The sequence below is a fragment of the Neomonachus schauinslandi genome, chromosome 2 (assembly GCF_002201575.2).
Source record: "Neomonachus schauinslandi chromosome 2, ASM220157v2, whole genome shotgun sequence".
Lineage (NCBI taxonomy): Eukaryota > Metazoa > Chordata > Mammalia > Carnivora > Phocidae > Neomonachus > Neomonachus schauinslandi.
The window spans coordinates 200,126,807-200,143,961 of NC_058404.1; the positions used below are offsets into that span (position 1 = coordinate 200,126,807).

At 59.8% G+C, this 17,155-nt stretch overlaps 1 protein-coding gene across 1 annotated transcript in view; it reads left to right on the forward strand.

Annotated features, from left to right (window-relative positions):
• The window catches only part of SORCS2 (sortilin related VPS10 domain containing receptor 2), a gene marked incomplete at its 5' end in the record, with an annotated part of 454,802 nt that overhangs the window by 411,826 nt on the left and 25,821 nt on the right, over nt 1-17,155 (forward strand). The window contains 5 exons of the mRNA XM_044913028.1: nt 493-639; nt 5,814-5,916; nt 9,296-9,372; nt 12,471-12,562; nt 13,319-13,426. Coding sequence (XP_044768963.1) covers nt 493-639; nt 5,814-5,916; nt 9,296-9,372; nt 12,471-12,562; nt 13,319-13,426 — 527 coding nt within the window. The remainder of the gene's footprint in view (nt 1-492; nt 640-5,813; nt 5,917-9,295; nt 9,373-12,470; nt 12,563-13,318; nt 13,427-17,155) is intronic.

The following is a 17,155-nucleotide window of genomic DNA, read 5'->3' on the forward strand; positions in this document are numbered from 1 at the left end:
GCCCCTGGCCGAGGCGGGGCTGTGGTAAGCACCCACCCCGTGTCCTCACTACCTGGTATTTCCACATGGGGGGGGTTGAGCTGAGCGAGTCTGGAGGGGAATCCACAGCAATGACCCAGGCCCTGTGGGTCCCGTGGAGGGGGGCAAAGGCTCTGAATCGGGAGCTCTGGGGTGGAGACGGGGTGACCGTGACACACAGGCCTGGTGCGACCAGGGCTCTGCTCACTGTCTGATGGCCAGTGTCTGGGCCTGGGAAGATAGCTCCGTGTCATGCGAGCACCCAGGCTTTGGGGGCCACAGTCAGGGATCCCTTGCCCCCCGAGCCCCACGCACCTCCAGAGTGTTCAGTCAGCCTCAGCTCTGGGGCTCTTGCCAGCGTGAAACACGGCCCTGCGGGCAGAGCGCTGAGCAAGCGGCTGGCACATGACGGATACTCCATCGTCAGAGGGCTCCAGGCACGTGTTTACGACACTTCTTGTATTGCTGTCCCAGGTCCGAGGGGTGAAAGGAGTCTTCCTGGCGAACCAAAAAATCAATGGGAAGGTGGTGACACTTATAACCTACAATAAGGGCCGTGACTGGGCTCACCTGAGGCCGCCGAGCACGGACATGAATGGAAAACCCACCAACTGTGAGCCGGTAAGTGCCTCTCCTATCCCGCACCTTCCCTGGGGTGGCTCAGCTCTAGGCCGGTCCCGCTATCCCTGGGGTCCTCTCACATGAACAACCGTGTAGGCTGCCCCAATACGTTGACTGCCCTGGGGGGCTTGGCCCCCGGGAGGTGTGGATGGCAGGCAGGCCCGTGTCTGTGAGGATGACAAGATGGAGCACTAAGGAGCCCGGGTTTGAGGCAGGCTGCTCAGTGCCCTGCAGACCCACCTCTCCTTGCTCCACGGAGAGCTCACCACCAGCACCAGCACCTGGCCTTCCCTAGCAGGGGGCTGCTCCAAGTGGGATGGGGTGGGGTCCGGAGTTAGAGCTGCACAGAGCAAGCAGGCAGGGCAGGGCACGTCCCTTCCCGTTTGGACTGCCCCCCTTCTTATGTTGTCCTGTAGCCTGGAATGCCTTTTCCTTTTTCTTCATCCATCAAACTCCTATTGACGCCTGAAAACCTTGCCCAGATACCCCTCCTCTGAGAAGCCTCCACTGGGCATACTTGCTTCTCTGTTTTCCACTGGCCTTGACTGTAAGTCCCTGCAGGTAGGGACCACGCTCTGGGGATGACCTGAGCCCATCCATAGCTCTGTCCCTCTGCAATACAGAAAGAAGGACAGTGTCTGTTTTACAGGGATATTCGTCCAACAAAGATATATGGGTAGCTACTATGTGTGAGGCGCTGTTCTGGGTGTTTGGAATACATCAACACACCTAACCCTGCCCTCCTGGGATCCTGCCTGGATCTCTCTGCAGGGCCTCTGAATATGGTAGGCCCCCGGCCCACCGGCCACGGTGTGGAAATGATCCAGGAAGAATCTGTGCCTCCCTCTTCCTCGGGGACGCTGACCCCCAAGAGCCCTCCCTAGGGCAGCAGGCCCAGCCTGGCAGGGATGGCCCTTGCTCGGTGAGCCCAGGCCTGGGCTGCCCCTCACCCCCCACCCAGAGGCCCGTGCCCATCCTGGGTGCGATGCCCTCCCACTGAGACCCACGGTGGGGGGGGGGGCGGGGAGTAACACCTGTCGACCTGCGGGAAGAAGTAATTTCCTGCCGCTTGTACAAAGTCTTCGGAGAACGGGAGTGCTGTGAAGGGCTCATTTTTATATCATCATCAGCAAAGTTAAGCCATATTAATCTGTCAAAGCAAGTTTTTTGCTAAGAATAGATTCTTGTCTGCAATTATGCAGCTCAGTGAGGAGATACCGTTCGTGAGATTCATGTCCTCACTTTAAAATAACACAAGTGGGAGCAGGCTGGTGGAGTGTGTGGCCCCAGCAGCCCGCAGAGAGCCCGGTGACCTCCAGACGAGAGAGAGCGAGGTCCAGGCCTGGCCACTCACCTGCGTCTCTTGTCTGCATCCTTCACTCGGCCGCACGTCCTCTGCACGAACAGAGGGCTCACTTCTCCTCGAAAAAGGGGTTCCCGCTTATTGCAGAATATGGAAATGTATAGCCAGGGAGAGAAGGTACAGCCATCCCCGGGTCACCCAGAAATAACAGTAATCGGGCATATTCCTGACAATCTTAGCTTCCGTGCAGTGGAAGAGTCATCACAGGGACCCCAACGCATGTGTGATGTGTCTTCTTTCTCTTAACTCCGGGTCTTTTCTCAACTCTGGCTCTCCGCTGGGGCAGATTTCCTTCCGAGAATGGGGACTGGGGACGTAGATGAGTGTCGGGATCAGATCTGTTTAGGGAGGATAAATCCTCTTTGGAAGTGGTTTGAATTTGTTTATGTCTTAATTCAGAATGAAAACCCATCCGCTCTGCAGCCCTTCTCAGACCCGGGCTGTGTCAGGAAGGGGCCAAGAAGGGGGTGCTGGGAGTGTTGTGCGCCTCCCCTGCATGGCCCGCCTCGCACCCCCACAAGCCCTGCAGGGACCCGGGCTCACCCCTCTTAGGACAGGATGTTCAGCTGTGACACCAGTTTCCCCTTGGGGGCTCCCGCCCTGGCCCCTCTCTGACAGCCCTGGCCCTGACTGCAGGGGGCCTGAGTGCCCTGGGCTCGGCCCCCCCAGTTCTGCCTCACCCTGCCCACCCAGCCCTCCATCAGCTCAGCCCACATGTGGCTGGTGGGCGATCATAAGGCCTATGTCGAGCTGTCAGACTCCAGCAGAGCACCCCAGCAGCTCTAGGACCCCCGGGAAGACACTTGTCAGTAGGCCCTCCGTGGCTCCAAAGGGGACCCCAGCTCTGCTCGCACCTGCCAGCATCCTATGGGTCACAGCTGAGCGCACAGAACCCTGAGGAGGTTCCACCTCTGGCCCAAACAAATAGCTGGCAGCCGGGACAGCCTCCAGCAGCCGGGGAGGGGGAGGCGGCCAGGTTCTACGAGGCAGGACACTCTGCGGCACTCGGCTCACTGCCCACACAGTGGTACCGTATGCACAGCGCATCAGGGGACATGGAAAGCCTGGTGGCAGCCCAGGGAGGCCAGCCCGGGAGTGCAGGCTGCTCCAGGCCCCACCTGGCCCACCAGGAAACCAGGGGCAGCGAAGCAGGGATGTGCCACCTCCCCTCTCTGCCTCATCCCTGGTGAGGCTCCTTTTTTTTCTGACTTAGAGCTCTCTTGTACCCCCGGGAGCCAGCCCTGCCCACAGAGGTCATGGGTGCCGGGGTACCCCTCCCCGGGAGCCGGCTGTGCCCACAGAGGTCATAGAAATCTCCCTGCCCCTTAGTGTCTGATCATGGGGCGGGGAGGGGGAGAGAACTGAATGGTCTCACCAAAGATACTGACTCAACAATCTGCTTTTCAGTCATAAAAAGTCCGGAGAAAACCCCAACAGGCAAAGTCTTACCCCATGGGTTTGTGGGGAGGGTTTGTCCTGTTGGATCCAAGTGCTCCTGGACTGGGCGCAGGGCTCTCCTCCGCTGACTCAGTGACTCTGCGCTCAGCTGCAGCAGGGGATCCCCTACCCCACGCCCAGCCACCCATGACCCCCCACCCCACGACCCCACCCCACGTCCACCCACCCCATGCCGCCCCACCCCACGCCCCCACCCCATGATCCTCAACACCACGCCCAGCCACCCCACACCTCCCCACCCCACAACCCTGTACCCCACGACCCCCCCCCCCACGCCCCCCCACCCCACGCCCCCCCACCCCACGCCCAGCCCCTAGCCTGCACTAGTCGGCTTCCTGTCTCTGCAGAGACTGGACCAGGCCCCGGGGCTGCCACCTGGTGCCCCCTGACCTGGGCCGACGTCCAGTTTACTGAACGGTTTCACTTGTCCCTTAGGATCATCTAAAATGTGCTCCATCCATGGGCCCGAAGAAAGTGCCATGAAACATAAAAGGAGGAGCAGCTGCATCTCTCAGATAGACATCAGCAGATGGTAGAACGTGGTCCTGACAGTGGGGTCTGCAGGGTCGCTCCCACACCCTGGGAGGCGTGCATGGCGGGCACCGCTGCCTTGATATCACCATGGGGAGACCGAGGCCCAGAGGTGTCCATAAAATTAGTGGCATCTCCCAAGTTAAAAGCGGGCTCTCTGGGGGCTCGGTGCCACGGTAATTCTAAACTGGAGATTTTTCCAGGAAATAAAAAAGAGGGCCAAAGAAACTAATCCTTTTCTTATAAGTAAGCCGTTAAGCAAAACCTTGTCTGGGGTTGGGCTGGACCCCGATGTTCTCTCCAAAAGCTGTGCTGTGTTAATCCAGTAATACTGTGAAGTGGAGAAAGAAACAGAGACTCAGAGACGCTAAGCACTTTTTCCAGAGTCACACAGCTTTCGGGGGGTATAAGGATTCAAACCCCAGCCCTCTCTATGGCCCCACATATTCCAGGCCCCCAGATGGGGGCCTCCGGAAAGGCTGATCCCAGAGTTGTTTACCAAGACCCCCTCTGAGGTCTGGTGTGTGGCGGGGTCTCTGGTGGCCCTCCTGCTCCCTTTCCTGTGTTACCGAGGTGGGCTCGGCCAGTCAGAACCCCAGACCCCACCTCCCAGGCTCACATCCCAGAAGGACGAAAGAAGCAGCAGGTGCTGCGGTGCTCTGTGCGGGCAGCCCCTGGGCATGGTTGACAGGTCCCTGCCCCGTGCAGCCTCCAGTGCCCCCAAGGCGCTGTGTGGAGGCCTGGGACCTGGTCCCATGGTTCTGTAGTCTGTCATGGGGGTGTCAGAGGGTGCAGGCAAGATTGCGACCTCGAGCCCCTGAGGTCTGGGGACACTCGGGGAGGCCACAGTTCACAGGACACGTCCTTCTCAGCTCATCTGTCCTCCCTGGACCCCCAGTCCCACCTGGGGGTGAGCTGGGGTGCAGGCAGCCAGGAGGAGACGGGGGGGTGAGGGGGTATGTTCCTGCCAAGTGGCCAGACAGGAAACTGCTCCGCTCATCCTTCTGGGAGGCTCCTGGCCCAGTTTGGCCTGGAAGTGCATCCCGTGCCAGGGAGTCACCCGCAGGCCCAGAGTGTGGACACTGGGTCCAGGCGGCCTGGGTCATAGCCCCAGCCCCACTACTGCCCTTGGGCAGGTTGCTTAGATGCTCTCTGCCTCAGTTTCCTCAACCGGTGACACAGGGATGTGGAGAGCGTCAGTGACGTGCAGTGCTGAGCTCAGTGCTGACACATCCATGTGAGTCACCACTGAAGTGATTATAATGACTGGTTTTCCTGCCCCTCCCGCCAGGGCACCCCCCCAGGGCTGCCCTCAGGGCACACATGATGCTTGCCAGCGGGCTCTTCACTGGAGGTGCAGGGCTGCTGGCGTGTCCTACAGCTGTTCCCTGCCGCCTGGGCTACCTACCGCCACCACTAGGAGGCCCCCGGGAAAGGTTCTGGATGGACGGACGGATGGGTGGGTGGGTGGATGGATGGACAGATGGATGGATGTGGCCAAGGGGTGTGCAGGCTCCAGGAGTCACATTCAGTGACCGGGCACCGCCCGTGGGAATGTCCACTACATGTTGGGCGTGCTCTCTCGTGCTGGGGGGACCCTCCCTTGGAAAAGCCCGACTGGCTTTGTCCACAACCAGTCCCCCTGGACCCGATGGCCTCCACCCTGCAGTCAGCTCCAGAGCCTCCTTCCTGCCCTCCATCCCCTCCTCCGAGATGCTCCTGGCCCTGCCTTCCCACCTGAAATGCCTCAGTCCTACCTTTCCTGGGAACATGCCTCCCACCCGAGTGCTGACCTTGGCCCCCTTTTCCCCCGCCCCTGCAGCCGGACTGCCACCTCCACCTCCACCTGCGATGGGCAGACAACCCCTACGTGTCAGGCACCGTGCACACCAAAGACACTGCCCCGGGCCTCATCATGGGTGCAGGTAGGAGGTTATCATCAGTGCCTTTGGGGAACTCCGTCCTCAAGGGGAAAACTGGATGGCTGTGGGCCTGGGGCCTTGCTGTGTCTTTTGAGGGGCAGGCGTGCAACGTCTCCGGGGAGCTCAGCAATCATGGCACACCTCCAATGCGTGGCACAGAGTGGGCACGTGATACATGTTGCTGCATGGGAAAATGGATGGATGGATGGATGGATGGATGGTTGGCCAACGAATGATGGGGCAGGGGTGAATGGTGGAGGATGGGCAAACGGATAGGTGGGTGGCTGGAAGAGTGGGCCGTTGGATGGTCAGATGGAAGGACAGATCACAGAATGGTGAGTGGATCGAATGAGGGAGGAATGGATGGGTGGGAGAATGATTTGAGTCGTGGCTGACATGTGTTGATTCCTGAAGAGGATTCTAGTTTAGTCAAGGAGAGAGAGAGACACATACAACTAACATGAGAAAAAAAAAATCAGAGCAAAGTCGTACCCGTGGCTGTCAACACAGGTAAACTAGAGCCTCCTTCGGGGGTGAGTACGTGTGCGTGGATAGGACACAAGCTAAAATTAGGTTTATTTGACTTCAGAGAATCTTCCAAAATTAAAAGCATGTGTTTTGAAAGCGCATTGCCAGGCAGCGGCTGGCATCTTACTTTCCTTGTTGTGTTCAAGGTTAAGGGCCATCCTGCGCCCAGCGCTGGGACAGCCCCCACCTGCTCCCGCTGCTTCGGTGCGGGTAGGAGACCTCAGGCCACCGATGGGAGGGAAGGGAGGATGAGCCGTTTTGTGGCCAGACCTTTCCTCCATCCAGGCACTGAGCTCCTAATCACTGCACCAACCCTGAGAACTTTACCCCGTCTTCACAGGAAAGCAGGCGGGAGCTGGGGGAGTGGGATTACCTGCCCCACCTGCAAGGTGTCACTCAGGAAGCCCGAAACCCAACCCAGGCTCCCGGGGGAGCAGACACCCACAGGGCGCTCTTGCCTCTCAGCCCCTCAGAAGCACTGTCCTGATGGGCTGAATCCCCAGATTCTTGACCAAAATAACAAAGGCACAGTTTTAAATGTTTCCGTAGCCCAAAGGCCTCACAAACCCAAAATGAACTTCCTGGCTGCCCGAACATGCCGTGCAGATCTGGAGGGGTGTCATGCACTGCACTCCATCTCACGGAGACCACGGAGCCCAGCCGAGCTGCCAGACCTTGCAGAGAGAGGGCATGCCCATGGCAGCCTCCCTGCCTCTCCCTTAGTCACGTCGCCCCCAGACCTCAGTTTCCCCATCTGTAGAATGAGGGCACCGCCTCCATGTTTCTCAGGCCCTTCTGCCCTAACAGCCTGGGGACACATTCTGTGAATTTCCCTTTAGTTTTCCCCCGTGCCTGTTGGGTGACTGGCAGCCTGACAGCTCTGGTAGACAGAGCAAGGAAAACAGAGAGCGTCCCTTAGAAGACAGACATCTGCGCCACGAAATCGCAGACAGGGAACTCGCCTGCCGAGTCTTGCTGACACCACAGCCAGCATTCGCTGCGCTGCTCCGCGTGCCATGCGTGCGTCCCGGGGTGTCTGCCGGCATTTATTCATTCAACTCCCTCCTTGCCTGCATTCATGGCCATCTCTCAGCGCCGTTTGTTTGCCAGGCGGGGAGAGGGGACCCAGTTCAGCCCCTCCGCCCCTCCCTCTGCCATGCGTTCCCTCCACCTGGCACGCCCTTTCCTTCTCCCTTGGCCAGCATGCGTTTGTCTCTCTAGGCCCAGCTTGGAGGTCACTCCCTGCGGGAGTCTTCTCTTGATGGCCTTCCTTCCCGGGTCCATCAGCTGTCCCCTGTCTGCACTCACGATTCCTTGGGCTTCCAGATATCCTGGCTCTGTGTGCAGTCGCATGGCACACTTCTTCCCCAGCTGGGTTGAGAGGTCTCTGGGAGCCGGGGCTGTGGTTTATTCAGCTCAGAACCCCCACAGCTCAGCACAGGGGCTGGGCAGAGAGCAGGTGCTCAGCAAATGCTGTTGAGTAAGTGCAGGAATGGGCGAGTGGGTGGGATTGATGATGACGAGAAATGTGGGGATGGAGGGATGATGGGTGGGTGGATGGACAGGTAAACTAATGAAGGATGCATTGATGGATGATGGAGGGGTGCATGGAGAGATGAGTGGATGGATGGATAATGGATGGATGGATGGTGGATGGATGATGGATGGATGATGGGTGGTGGATAATGGATGGGATGGATAGATGGATAAACGGATGGATGGATGGATAGATAATGGATGGATGGATAATGGATGGATGGATGGATAATGGATGGATGGATGAATGGATGGATTGGATGGATAATGGATGGATGGATGAATGGATGGATGAACATATTGGTGCTTGGTTGGACTTCAACAAAGATGACAGGTACACAAACCGTCTGCCACTCTGCTTAAAACTCACATTCACTCATCTATTTGAGGACAGTCCATCTCCTTTGGAATTTTCCAAAGACGTCTGAACTTGACTCTGGATAAGATACTCCTGAGAGTGCCCCATAAACAATGCCACGAATGGCCAGTGACGTACAGGTCTCCCAGGGCAGGGGCCTCTGGGGCTCCAGGCTAGAGTCCAGAAGGGCTTCAGTGTCCTCATCTGTAGGCTGGGGTTGGCTTGGACACTGAGCTGGTCATCTTCCCACTCTGGCACCACCCCAGGATTTAAGTCTGAGTCTAGAAAGTGGCCTTGAGGGTGGTGACCCATCAGCCAGCCTGGTACTGGGCTTAAGTGAACCACTTAAGGACGTCCTGGCCATCTGGTTGGTCTGGTGCCCACCTCACATTCCTGCGAACACCCACTGAACATATTTAATGAGCACGTCCTGGGTGCTTAGCCTGCCTCTCACCTGTACTTCCCATGCAGCCCTGGACCTCTGGTCTCCCCCGCCCCCAGCCCCGGGGAGCTGGCTCCAAATGCAAACCCAGCTGTGTCCTGCCCCAGTGTAAATCCTGTCAGGGACCGCCACGACCCCACACCGGCCCACCTGGAGCATGGCCTCCTCACCAGTCCCTGATTGGCCCTCCACAGTTCTTGAACTGCTCACTCCCCGTGAACCCCTCAAGTGCCTCGCCCTGCCTGACGCTCTCTTTCTTTGCAAAGTTAATCCCTTCCTGCACAAACTAGGATGCAGGGCCCAAGCCCAGTGGTTCCATAGGCCGGTCAGTGTAGAGACCGGTGGAGAGATGGGAAGGGAATGCAGAGGGGGCGTGCGCATGGGCGGCTTTGGGTGTGGGAGATGTAGACCCAGGGCCCACATCACTGCTGTGTGGGCATCTGTCTGGACACATACCTTGGTAAGGCCAAAAGTGGGCTGATTCTAAGAGCAACCCTGCCCCTATTCTTCCCGACCAGGTAACTTGGGCTCGCAGCTGGTGGAATATAAAGAAGAAATGTACATCACGTCAGACTGCGGCCATACCTGGCGGCAGGTAAGGAGGCTGGGCGCCTGGCGCCCCCGCCCACACACCCATTCTGCCGAGACTCGCCGCTGATGCTTGGACTCTCTGGTGCCCTCCCCTCCCAGACGTGTCCCGAGACACAGGTCTCCCCCCTGCAGCCTGCTGGCCTGGCTGGACAGACAGCTCCCTGCAGCTGGTGCTAACGTCGGCCTCACAAGCCACTGCTGGGGAGTTAGAGATCTGACACGCATCTTCACATGCTCAGACCCGTCACCGTGGGGGTCTCAGCAATGGGAGTAAATGCTAGGGCAGGGGCTGGAGGTGCCGTCCCGGCGGGTGCCACGCAGGGTCTCGGAAGCTGGGGCTGAGCTCTCCTGGGAGCCCTGAGGCCAGGAAGCGGGGACCCACGGGTGATCCCCAGGTTCCCGGCAGGGGCGATTCTTGGGGGGAAGAGCAGAGACGTGGAAGAGAAGGAGAATATGGGGGAGGGTCCGGCCGGGTGGAGCCTTGCTGAGTCTGGGCTGGGGGGCCTGGGAGACATTCAGGGGGGATGATTCGAGGTTGAGGCGGGGCCCGAGAAGAGAAAGAAAGCAGAGAAGCTGTTGTGCAGGAAATGGTTGGACCTGCCAGGGTTCCTCAGTGCCAGGCCCACGTGGAGCTGACATTCCCAGCCTGGAGGGCAGGCTGTGGGCTGCGGACCCCGGCGTCCCTGGGCAGTGCAGTCACGTGGCTTGGGAGCTGGCCCAGGCTCTGCCCCAGGAGAGGCCAGCCTCCCTCTACACCTGCTGTTTGTTTCCAGCCCCAAAGCCCTCATCAGGTCCACCAGCTCCCTGGAGTGACTGTCCCTGCTTTTAACACTTAAGAAAATGCACTAAACTTTGATGTGCATCTCCCCTTCCAGTGTCAGGAGCTCTGCTCTGGGGCAGGTTATATGTGTCTGAGGCCCCACTTGCAGCCCCTCCCCCAGGTCGCGCTCTGGACAAATACGTTAGCCCCGAAGGTACCCCATTTACCTGCAGCCTGGGTGTAAGGCCCTGACATTTTTAATAATATGCAAGAAACCAGGAATTTTGAAAAGGGCAAAAGAGACTTACTGTGTTAGAATGTTTCTATTTCCCTAAAACCCGTGAAACATGCCTAAACTTCCTGAAAGGTCACCATCTGTCCGTTTATTAGGGAAACGTGCCCCCCGTTAGATTAAGTAGGCCAGGGTGAAACAGACAAGGTGTTCTAATTTTCTAGAAACCGACTGTAAAACACTCACAGTGGCCCCTGTAGTCCAGATTTGCTGGGATTCCACGCTTGGGAATGAGGGAATTGGATGGGGGAATATTGGTTCCAGTGCGGACGGGGGCCTGGCGTTGCTGGGTGCGGGTGGGGGCGCCGGAGTCGGGGGAGGAGAGGAGGGGCGCTGCATGCCTGAGTGCAGAGGAGGAGGGGACAGAGGACAGGCTGGGACAGTCACCCAAGGCAGGGCAGCCTGCTGAGCGCGGGCAGATTGTCAAGGATGTAATAACATGTGTCTGAGAGGAGAGTTCTCAGAATATGAATTACAAATGGCAATGTGTGTCCTGCTTAATGGACATAACCTTTTAAAAACATGAGCTCCCTAGGATGATAAAAAGAACAAACCAGAAAACATTCAAGGAGTCCCCTCGGAGCCTGGGGTGTGGGGAGGTGGGGGGTGAGTGGAGAGATGGGAAGGGGAGGCTACCTGCCCCTGGGCCCTGCTGCCCAGGGGCTGATCAAGCCACAGAATGACTTGTTGGTGGGGGTCAGACCTGAGTCCCCTCTTGCAGAGTCCCAGGCTAATGAGAGTAGAGTCGCTCTTGGGTGCCCTGGGGTGGCTGGGAGGCACCCCATCTTTGGGGTGAGGGGGCATGGTCACTGCCCCTGCCTGTCCTCTGGGGAGGAGCCCCCAGCCGTGTGTGCACAGAGCTGTGCCAGAGGGCGGGAGGCCCGGGCCTGGGGCTCTGGGACAACCAGGCTCTGAGAACCCACGTGTGTGGTTTCATTGCCACACCCCGCCGCCCAACGGCCTGATCACCCCGGAAAGAAAGAGGAGTAGGCCCCCAGTGGAGCAGGAATGAGGGTTCCCATGGTGCGGCCAGAGGCCTCTGCAAGTTCAAAGCAACAGAGCCAACAACAGAGCCCTGCGGGCGCAGGGAGACAGATGCGTTTGCTGCGAGGCGCCCCCTGCACAGCACGAGGACCCAGCGTGGTTCTAACGCTGTGCCTGGCAGCCCAGGGGTCCCGGAGAGGAGACTAGCTTCTCCTTGGATATTCCCTGGGACAGGGAGCTCACTCTTTCCTGGAGGAGAAGCCCGGCTGTTTGGGAATTCATTTTCCTCGGTGGGCTTCTGCCCCTCTGGTCTGTCGCCCCCCAGCATCCCAGGATTCCTGGGCCCAGACTTTCATCTCTCCCCCTGGACTCCAGCACCCAAACAGAGAGGACCTGGAGCACCGATCCCAGGGCCACCAGAGGTGTCTCCTCCTGTGTGAGCCCTGTCCGGGGGACAGTGACAGTTCATTCATTCACTCCCTTACTCATTCATTCATTCATCCCCACACACTCCCCGAGCACAGGCACCCTCGGCTCTCTGAGCTGAGCCGTGCTGGGCCACAAAAGAGGACTCAGAGGCAGGCCCTGCCTGGGAGGAGCTCCCTGGCTGGAGGAGACCATGACAAATAGTGTAGTAAGTGCTCATGCCCAGAGCCCAGAGACACTCCCCACCCAGCCTGGCTTCAGGGAGGGCTTCCTGGAGGAGGCGGCACACCTGCTGGGTAGTCAAATAGAGGTTTGCTGACTTCCATGATTTCTTTCTCACCTTCACATCGTCTGCCATATTGGTGTGCGGGCTTTTCCTGTGCAGAGGGCTGCCTGTGGCATTTATTTGCAACGTTCTCATGCCAGTGGTCTAGAAACTGCCATGCTCATTCACTCATCCCTCGCGCACTGAGTCTGGGTGGCGTGGGAGAGCATGGGGAGGGCCTGGGGGACACGGGGAGCCCTCAGGCTGGCCCTGCCTCGGGGAGCTGGCCTCTGCTGGTGGCCCCCAGCCTGTGTGTTGACACCTCTGCCCCCAGAGAGTGACCTGCCCTCAGAGTGTCACCTGCCCCCTCTGCAGGTGTTTGAGGAAGAGCACCACGTCCTCTACCTGGACCACGGTGGCGTGATCGCAGCTATCAAGGACACCTCCATCCCCTTGAAGATCCTCAAGTAACGCCATGCGGGCCCGGCATGGGGGGCGGGGGCAGGGTAGTCAGGGCTCCTCCACCTGGGAGCTGTTCCAGGCCAGGCAGGGGGACACAGGGAAACAGGGAATAACAGCACAGCATGGTCGGGGGGCTGGAGGGAGGACTTCCCAGAGGAGGTGACGTTCAAGCATCAACAAGTTAGTCAGCTGGAGGAGGCAGGGCCAGGCAAGGAAGCCAGAGGGATGTGCCCGGGTGAGAGGGCGTTTGGATCAGCTTCAGACATCTGAAGGGCCGTTGTGGGGAAGTGAGGGCAGGTGTGAACTCTGGACTCAGAAGGCAGAGCTGGGGGAGCTGCCGGGAAGCCAATATCACTTTAGTCTGAAAAAGAGTTTTCTGCACTACGACCTGGGGACACCGTGATATGATGCCTTTGGGAGGCAGTAAACTTCTGTCCCTGGCCTGGCAACCCCTGCGCTAGGCTCAGGCATTGTGTGGGGCTGACCTGGATGTTCCAAGGTCCAGATAACTGCAGTCCAGGGGCTGCAAAGCAGCGTCGCGGTACCTAGACAACCCGCCCAAAACTCCTTGGCTGTAGTGTTACTAAGGAGATGCGGAGGCCACTCGGTGCCGGCGGGCGGCTGCTGTGGGCCCCCAGCCCCCTCAGCTGGGCAGCGCTGGCGCCGGGGCTCTTGCAGGGCTGGATCCAGGAGGGCAGCAGGTCTGGGACACGGGCCGTGCTCCCACCTGCCTGCGGTGGTGACGCCCCTTCTCTCGGCAGGTTCAGTGTGGACGAGGGCCTCACCTGGAGCACACACAACTTCACCAGCACCTCCGTGTTTGTGGATGGGCTGCTGAGTGAGCCGGGGGACGAGACGCTGGTCATGACGTGAGTGCCCACAGGAGGCGGGCGGGCAGATGGCCTTGCTGCTCCGAGGTGCGCTCAGCACTGGCCTCCCCGCCTCCTTCCCGTCTTCCTCACTCTCCTCTCCAACCTCACACCTGCCTCCTCGTGTCCTCCTGTCCACTGGCCCCTGCCACGCCTGGGACATCCGTCACCTGCCCAGGATCACCTAGGTGGTGAGGGCTGGAACCAAGTCAAGGGCGGCTCTGGCCCACTGCCCGAAGCGGCCTTGGGAGCTTTCCTCACCATCATCGTCACCATTATTATTATGAGCTCCTGGCCCCTGGAAGGGCTCCCAGGCCCGCTGCGCAGGGAGGGCCCATGCAGGGCAGAGCCAGGCTGTGGCCGGGGCAGGCTGGGCTCTGAGGTTGCAGCTCTGGGCCCCTGAGCCCGAGGCCTCTTGCCAACTCGCAGGGGGAGCCAGGCCTCACTCCGGGCCAAATGCTGCCCTGGGCACGGTGAGGAGGGGGCACAGGGGCATCCTTCTTGGGATCTGAGAGGGCGGGAGTTGAAACAGGGTGCACGGGGCTCGACTGCACTCCCCAGACACTGGGGAGAGGGGGGTCCAGCTGTGGAAGGCTCCTTCCTGGCCAATCCGCCCTCCTGGGGGCTTGTTCAGGCTGATCTGCGGGCCAGGGTGGGGCCTGAGACTCTGCATTTCTAACAGCTCTGCTGATTCTCTGTATGCCTGGCCACACTTGGCACAGCCTGCCTTTTACTGATGATGCTTGTACTGGGGAGACCATGTTTCCCAGAATGCACATGTACCCAGAACCCATGACTTTATTGGGAAGCAGGGTCTTTGCAGATGCGATCAGTCAGGATGAGGTCACACTGCCGTGGGGGGGGGGGGACCCTAATCCAACGTCCTTATAAGAAGGGGAGGGATGCAGACAGACATGGGGAGAGAGTGACCCGAGGTGGAGACTGGAGGCGGGGGCACAATCCGAGGAGTTCCGGGAGCCCCGGGAGCTGGAAGAGGCAGGAAGGACCCTCCCCTAGAGCCTGTGGACGGGGCCCTGCCCTGTGAACACCTGCATTTCAAATTCATGGCTTCTAGGACTGGGAGAAAATAAGTTTCTGTTGTTCGCAGCCCTCAGTTTGTGGAAGTGGCCGGGGCAGCCCCCGGAAGCCATCACAGGGCCCCACAACCTTCCCTGCTCCGCTAGGCCGGGGGCCGCTGGTGGTAGGGGGTGCTGCACTGCGGCCTCCCTGTCTCTGCGAGCGGTCAGCCTCTCTGCTTGCTCTTTCTCTGGGCCGACTGGGCGGAAGCTTCCCGAAGGCCCGGACGGGCGGGGGAAGGACTGCGCCTCCCCCGCTGACCGGGGCTCCCGGCTCCACACCACAGCAGAGGCCGTGGAGGCCAGCGGCTCTCAGACTCTCCAGCATGGCCTGCAACATGCCGCCCGCTGTCCTGGGCACCGAGGACCCCGAGGACCCTCAGAGCTGGTGGTCCGGTGGGCGGACCTCAAACTTAAGTAAAGAGTGGCCCCCTTCCTCGCTAGTGTGAACGATGCTGGTGTCCCAGGGCCCACCGGTGGGGTGGGGAAGGAGCGGCTGCTTGCCCCCCATCAGGATGCGGACGGTCTGCCTGTCTGGCGCCATCTCTCCGGGAGCCGACCGGCCTGGCCAGGACAGTGGTCAGCAGTGGGACCCCTCTCCCCGCAGGCCCGGCCTGGGATGGCCGTGTGCCCTGCGGCGGGCACGGCTTTCTTGCCTGGGAGCCATTCCCTGGCAGGGCCCCGGCAAGAAGCACCTGGTTAAGGGACTCACACTGCTGTGTGCCCTCCCAGCTCCCCGTGGGCCTCCACACCGCGGCCCTGTCGGCTCTGCCATCGGCCATGCTGGGCGAGGGGCTCGCACCTCTGACTGCCCCCCTCCGAGATCCACGTGGATGAGCCCCCAGCCTTAAACCCAAATTGGCAAGAAACCTTCATTAGTGGGGACACTGGGGGAAGGGAACCCTGAGCTGCTCTGGTGCCTGGGTGGGGCTGGGAGCGCAGCCTGGACAGCCAACCTCCGCTGACCACTGCTGACCACCCCCACTTTGGTGCCCACCTCCTAGGCTTCTGGGGGCTGCAGATGGCGCGGGGCAGGACGGGGAAACAGTGAGTGTGGGCTCCTCCCTCGGACGTTTGAGACGACAGGGGCAGGCAGCCGTCTGAATTCCCTGCAGACTGAAATTCAGCTTAGTGTCCCCTCCCCGGGGGGCCTTCCCTGCCACCAGGACGGAGGCAGCCTGGTGTCCTCCCTGCCTCTTCAGCAGTATGGTCCCTTGGACAAGGGCCCTGGGGACGCCTTGCTGAGCACCTGCTGCATGTTACGGGTCCATTTTGATATGTCATCTCATTTTGTCCTCATAAGAAATGTCCACGGAAGGATGTATTGCCCCCCCCCTTTCTAGAGGTGCTAAAATCTCAACAGTTCTGCACCGAGGGAGTGGTGGGCAAGGGGCCCCTATCACCTCAGCTCGGCATGGTCCCCAGAACTGGAGATGGAGGGGACCCGGTGATGTCGTCCTAGAGACCCTGGCTGGGGCGCTTCCCCTGGACACCCAGTCGCTGCCGTGCCCCTGCCTGGGGACGTGTTATGTCCCGTATGGCTCTGTGTATCTGTGTGGGCCTCATGCTGCCGCAGGCTCGGGTCTGAGATGGGAGGGCCGGTTCCTCCTGGGGCTGCAGCAGGGTGTCAGCGTGTGTGGGCAGGGGAGGGAGGGCTCCAGCCTGGGGTCCAACTCAGGGCTGTCTACGGTGTGGCGAGCAGGCTGGTGTCCATCGAGCAAAAATGCCAGCACGGAGGGTGATGAGCCCACCGGGCCAGAGGCCTCAGCTTCCCCAGCTGAGGAATGGGGACACTTTCTACCCCAGAGCATTGGGCTTGGAGCCAAGCCCCTGGTCCTATGTGTCACAGCACCAGGGCTGGGTTTGGCCCCAGAAAAAGCAGGTGCTATAACCTTTTAAGGTTTTAAAGGAGGACAGTTCCTCCTTCCCGGAGCTGCGTCTCCACACGCTGTTCAAATCCCAGGTGACACGGGAGCCAGTCATACGGCCCAAGAGGGGACACACGGGCACGCTAGAACAAAACGTGTATGTCTCTGGGCCGTGGGCGCGTCCTCGCTGGGACCCGGCGGCCTTCCCCCCCCGCCCGCTCCTTCCTCTCTCCCTCTCCGTGTCTCTGTCTCTCTGTGTCTCTCTCTCCCTCTCCATGTCTCTGTCTGTCTGTGTCTCTCCCCTGCTGTCCTGTTTCCTGCACAGTTGAGAACATCTTCTCAGGTGATTTTTTATCCAAATCTACCCAAAGGTCATGTCACAGGTGACCACCACCGCCTTTCAGGATGTGTCCCCCAGGCTGGGTCACCGAGGCCCACCCTCCCCTCCCGTGCCACGCCCAGGGTCGGGGGGCTGTTTACGGGGCAGGGGGCTCCTGGCCCACCCTGCCCCGCCTGGCCCCTTCTCTCCTATTAACTGTGAGGTGATCCGCGGGCTGCCTTTGGCATGTTCTTCCTAAAACTCAGAATGAACCAGGTGACAGATATTTCTGCATTTCAGCTGGGGCTTTAGGAGGCAGCGGCCTTGGCTGCGCTGTCCTCGGCGGGTCCCTTGTCAGCCTCAGTTTCCTTGTCTGTAAAATGGGAATGACAGCAGTATATTCCTCACGGGTTTGGGAAAGGAGAAGATGAGACGCCGACCCAGTGCCTCACACACAGTCAGTAGG